General features: G+C 36.3%; 1 protein-coding gene across 1 annotated transcript; it reads right to left on the bottom strand.

Annotated features, from left to right (window-relative positions):
• Nucleotides 1-874: 874 nt before the first annotated feature.
• On the bottom strand, nucleotides 875-5,487 carry LOC135785847 (SPRY domain-containing protein 7-like). The gene is made up of 5 exons (XM_065295426.2): nucleotides 5,233-5,487; nucleotides 3,679-3,795; nucleotides 3,425-3,591; nucleotides 2,961-3,063; nucleotides 875-1,832 (listed from the first exon to the last, which is right to left on the bottom strand). The coding sequence occupies exons 1-5, from the start codon at nucleotides 5,336-5,338 to the stop codon at nucleotides 1,735-1,737; spliced, it is 591 nt and encodes a 196-aa protein (XP_065151498.1). The 5' UTR covers nucleotides 5,339-5,487; the 3' UTR covers nucleotides 875-1,734.
• Between the last annotated feature and the right edge of the window lie 211 nt (nucleotides 5,488-5,698).

A 5,698-nucleotide genomic window follows, 5' to 3' on the forward strand; every position in this document is an offset into this window, starting at 1 on the left:
GGCTAGACGGTGTGTGTACTGAGAACCGGGGCGGTACGGGACAGACGAGACGGGAGACGAGAGGGAGGAGTTACGCTCAGTATCTTTATTACACAGGTATCTATAGTAACAAAATAAAAACTACTTTTGGCTACTGTATAAATAACTGGTCTTATTTCGGTTTTACGTTACTTCTTGGATAGTTTCTGTGTGCATGTTTTAATTGAAGGTGCTTTCACACTCCTATGAGATTGTAAAGTTGGCTTGATTTTTTATTGGGCATGTACAGTAAATCAATCTGGGTTCTGGTTAGAGGGATACATCTACGGCCAAATCTCGCGAGAGGTTGGGTATATGGTTGGGATTAGGATGAAAACAGCGGTTCTTGATAGATAGGATACAGCTACAACCTAAATTCCATCAAATATTGGGTTTAGGGTTAGGTTTGGTGGTCGGATTAAGATGAAAACAGCGCCCATGCGGCGAGATTCCACGAGATTATCGGCGTAGCTGTATCCCTTCTAGCTACAACCGTAAATCTGCAGCCGTTCTCATTGAAGGCTGCAGCCTACGTCGCATTTGTAGGCTGCATACGTCATCAAGACTGTCTTATTTTAGAATATGAACAATAATAAAGTTGACTATTGTTCTTAGTTAATCGTAAATTGATGTAATATGCTTATGTCTTGCGAATGTAATGCCCAGTTAACTTAAATAAACCAGGCTTGATGACGTATGCAGCGTGCATATGCGACCTCCGCAGGCTGCAGCCTTCGGATTGAGAAACTGCACATGTGACGTACGGGAATGTACGTCACCACGCAGCTCATAAAGTCACTTAAGTGTTAAAATAAGGTAAATACAATGAGTAAAAATGACGCAGTTTTGCACAAAAAACAAAAGCAAAATATTTATTGACTAAAGGGACATAGAATGCCAAATTTGACCATACAAAAATAACAATGAATATTATTGTAACCATTTACTTTATAGCATTGATTTACATATTGAAAAACAAGTGTACAATTTATAAATTAAGCTCAGATGTTATTTGACAAATTCCCTTTAAATATTACATATTAAGTAAATAACCGTTATATATAATTTCCATTAAAATTTCTGTTGTAGGTCTCAAATTTTCATTAAATAAATGCTCTGCATGCTGTTACTTTGGTAAAACACAAAAAAGTGACTAGATAAAAAAAAACTCACATGTTTTTTATGTAAAACAAACACTTTATGATAAATATGTGTGGGCAGGTAGTGTGGTACTTTGAGTACTTTGTCACATTAAGTGTATCAACATCATCATACAAATAATTAAAATGAAAAGCTTTGACAGTTTAGACTATTTTGAGTCAGTATCAGCATCACTTGTTAAGTTGAAATGCATAAAACATCGTCCTGGTTGTCAGCTGGTTTTCGTTACGCCATTATAACTTGTTTAAATCCACATCTGTTCACAACAGTAACACCGTTAATACGTCAGTAAATGTACAGTGTAAGATTAAATCCAAACAACTCAAGTATATTCTGATAAGATATTGTACACTTGGAGTTCACCTGGAAAATCAGAGACGATGTTTTATTTAACCGAACAGTGGTGGTCTGCGTCAGTTTTACTGAAGATAAAATGACTTTAAACATGCCAGGTTGTCTGAGCCACACAATAGTTAGATGTCAGTGAAAGCATAGCACTTCAAATCCCGACCATGGAGTACACATATTTGGTGTATCAACAGCATGTCATGAACTTTAGAAGATCTGTTGCTCAAAAAGAATCTTTTGGAAGCCTTGTGGAGGAGGATGGTAGAAATCACTGAACTGACAATCCAAAATTGCACTATCATCCACTGTTTGGAAGAAGACAAATGCAGACATAAGTTTAAATGTGCACAAGAACAAATTCTGTACAAAAATATTACATTGCCTAAGAATGAGATTTAAAACCAGGAACTGTCTATGTGCTTTGTATATAAATATCTCATTGGGGTCAGTTTCCCACACAGGGTTTAGATTAATCTTAATTATATAAGGACATTTACAGTGCTGTGAAAAAGTGTTGGCCCCCTTCCTGATTTTTTATTTTTTGCATGTTTGTCACACTTTAATGTTTCAGATCATGAAATAAATTTAAATATTAATCAAAGATAACAGAAGTAAACAGAACATGCACTTTTAAAATGAAGGTTTTTATTATGAAGGGAACACCAAATCCAAACCTAATTTTTTTTGCTTCACTTTTTTATTAACATACCTTACAAAAGATAAGCCCTGTCCGAGAAACCTATTCTGTTAGATCTCAATTTTCTTAATCAAAATTAAAAGTCTAAATACATAAGAACAGTTGATTCGAACATCTTATTTACGTCTAATACCAGGTGCATCTTAGTCAGTCCCTTCAGAAAAACGTGATGTGCGATCGCATGATTCAATGGATAATCAGCCAAAGTTTGCATATTTATATGGGGGCCGAAATTTTTCAAATACGCCGCACTTTCGACGCATAAATTGCAGATTTCCATGTGCAAAATATGCAGAGCTTGCATGATTTCATAACCCCAGCACTTTCTGTAGTATGCTTGCTTTTCATAGGAAGTAAAAATGACTCTTTACATTAAGGTAGTAGCCTAGTGAGAACAAGGTTTTGGGGGAATCACTTTTTTCCTTTTTTTCATCCAAACGCTGTTTTTGCAAGTTCCCGCAATTTCATTACATACAATTGCATAAATATCCTGCATTCCATCACATTTTTAAGAAAATGTGCTGCAAGATCAAACATTTTGCCCGCAACAATCACAAAAAACTTCCCATTTTTCTGGAAGGACTGCTTAGTAAAATGTGGATATTTTAAGATACTTGCACATAACTGTGAAATATATAGGATGAGATTTAGTGCTGGGAATATTAATATTGTTTTTGTCTGTGGTTCTACTACTGTGGTTGGTAATACATTTAAGGTAACACCCCACAACACTTACCATAAACTACAGGATAAACAGTTCCTCTTATGCCTGATGCTGGACAGTTCATATTCTTCCCATTTAAGTACAAATTCAGTTCCACATGGTCATACGTAACACCCTTTGCACACACAAAACACGGCAGAAAAATAGATACATGTGTTACACTCAAAATTAATTACCAGTAAGAAATTGTGTGTTATTTACATGGCATCTCTTTCATAACGAAAACCCACATAGCCCTAAATATCAATGCTCATATTAACATGGGTTTACTGTTAACAGGCAGTAGACAATATATACAATTATTTTATATATATATATATATATATATATATATATATATATTTATTTTTTTTGGGTGGGGGTGAACTATCCCTTTAAGTACATTTGGTACAGTAGTCAGCAGCAAACCACAAATTGTATCACAGTCCATATCTCACATTGTTTAGACACTGAAAGACTACTGCTGTAAGACTCACCACAATGTCTCCTTCCTGTGGTAAGCTGTTAGCAGGTAATCGGTTCTTTTCTTCATTGTTGTGGTACACAGTGCCATCCTGCCTAAGCACAAGGCTATGCATGTCTCTCCCCAAGGGAATCTGGTTAAGATTTGCTTTCTGTGTCGCCACTCCAACACCCCAGACACCTACATGGGACAAAGTGCACTGCAGTCACAACTAATATTATTATTAACTAAGAAAGGATCAATTCCATTAAGTCAAGTTCTTCTTACCAGTGGACTGAATCTTAAACTCAAAGTAGCTTTTGTTTTGGTGGAGAGGAGCATTCGCGATGCAACCACCAGTTCCACATATGCGTCTACCACTCTTTACAATCACAACATCAGTACCTGAAATAAGCAAAAGTTGATGATTATGCGTCTCAAAGCTCAGATTACATTTACCAACTATTACTATTAGTCTAATTCATCTATCGACCGTGTAGGCAGCAACAACATTAAAGGAATATTCCATTTTCTTAAAAGAAAAATCCAGATAATTTACTCACCACCATGTCATCCAAAATGTTGATGTCTTTCTTTGTTCAGTCGAGAAGAAATTATGTTTTTTGAGGAAAACATTGCAGGATTTTTCTAATTTTAATGGACTTTAATAGACACCAGAAATTAATACTTAACTCAACACTTAACAGTTTTTTTCAACGGAGTTTCAAAGGACTCTAAACGATCCCAAACGAGGCATAAGGGTCTTATCTAGCAAAACGATTGTCATTTTTGACAATAAAAATAACAAATATACACTTTTAAACCACAACTTCTCGTCATGTAGATCCGGTCGTGATGCGCCAGCTGACCCAACCCAATACGTCATGATGTCAAGAGGTCACAGAGGACGAACGCAAAACTACGCCCCAGTGTTTACAAGTGTTGAGAACGAGGACCGTTCCTACGTTGTTCTATGTCAACTGATACTAATTAATATCTTTGTGTCAGTTCATTGTTTACAATGGTCCGCAAATGTGCGTTTTATATATGTAACACGTGACCTCCCTACGTCACTACGTATTTACGTTAGGTCGCGCTGGACTGGATTTAGACGAAAAGTTGTGCTTTAAAAGTGTATATTTGTTATTTTTCTTGTCAAAAATGACAATCGTTTTGCTAGATAAGACCCTTGTGCCTCGTTTGGGATCGTTTATAGTCCTTTGAAACTGTTAAGTGTTGAGTTAAGTATTAAATGTTGGGCTCCATTAAAGTCCATTAAAATGAGAAAAATCCTGCAATGTTTTCCTCAAAAAACATAATTTCTTCTCAACTGAACAAAGAAAGACATCAACATTTTGGATGACATGGTGGTGAGTAAATTATCTGGATTTTTCTTTTAAGAAAATGGAATATTCCTTTAACAGCTTTTGTGGACTAAACACAACTTCCGGTAGACTTCCACATATAATTAATAACAAGTCCTGGCTGCCAAACCTCTCCACAGTTGTGATCTATTCCCGCCGTTTCCCCTTGTCTTTAGCAAACCGAAATATTTTATTTTTAACAAGATATTTGTTTCAGAGATCGGTTTAGCCACTAGCCAGTCCGGTGAATAAATACAAACCGGAAGTTCAGTTCGGTTCAGGCTCACTGGACTGGTATTGAGTTCGTGTTTTGTCAAATCAGTCCTTCTAATACGTCGTTAAGTCAACGACGCGTAACGGTACTTTTTTAGTTAAAATCTACAATTCTCAATTAGGGCAGACTCTTTTATTATAAATATCACTTTCTTCACATGTAATGTGTTTGTGATATACAGTAATATCAGTTCCCAACACTTACCCATGCTATGAGTGTCCAGTTGAACCGTGGGCATTTCCTTTAGTGTTACGCGGCCGCTGTTGCTGTCCCCACAGCAGTCAAAGCAGCATGAAAACAAAGACGACATAATGGTCTTCTTCTAACAATGATAACCTTAGTGTGAAATTATGTGAATGCGCTAGTTTACGTAGTTATTTGTACTCGTAATCCACGGAGGTCATGATTACTCCTTTCAGACATTTGGAAAGCGGATATGACGTAGCAGGAGTAAACCAATGGTGTTTCCTACGATCAACGGTGACCTCTAGTGGCCAATATAAGGAGCGCTATTATACAAACTTTTAATAGACAAGCAATTATTACTACGCGAGTTATTATGATGTAACTTAATAATGAAGTAATTTTAGCTTTGTTGATGGTGTAAGTCAGCAGTTTAGCACTGATTTGTATTTGTCAAAGGGCAGACCATAAAGGCAGTTGTTGGAAT

The sequence above is a fragment of the Paramisgurnus dabryanus genome, chromosome 4 (assembly GCF_030506205.2).
Source record: "Paramisgurnus dabryanus chromosome 4, PD_genome_1.1, whole genome shotgun sequence".
NCBI classification, from domain to species: Eukaryota; Metazoa; Chordata; class Actinopteri; order Cypriniformes; family Cobitidae; genus Paramisgurnus; species Paramisgurnus dabryanus.

Bases quoted from the DNA above. Each gene is read 5' to 3' on its own strand.
- LOC135785847 (XM_065295426.2), bottom strand. From the start codon at position 5,338: ATGTCGTCTTTGTTTTCATGCTGCTTTGACTGCTGTGGGGACAGCAAC. The intron at 3,796-5,232 runs GTAAGTGTTGGG...TGCTTATTTCAG, and splicing joins ACTGGACACTCATAGCATGG to GTACTGATGTTGTGATTGTA. The intron at 3,064-3,424 runs GTGAGTCTTACA...GTGTGTGCAAAG, and splicing joins CACAGGAAGGAGACATTGTG to GGTGTTACGTATGACCATGT.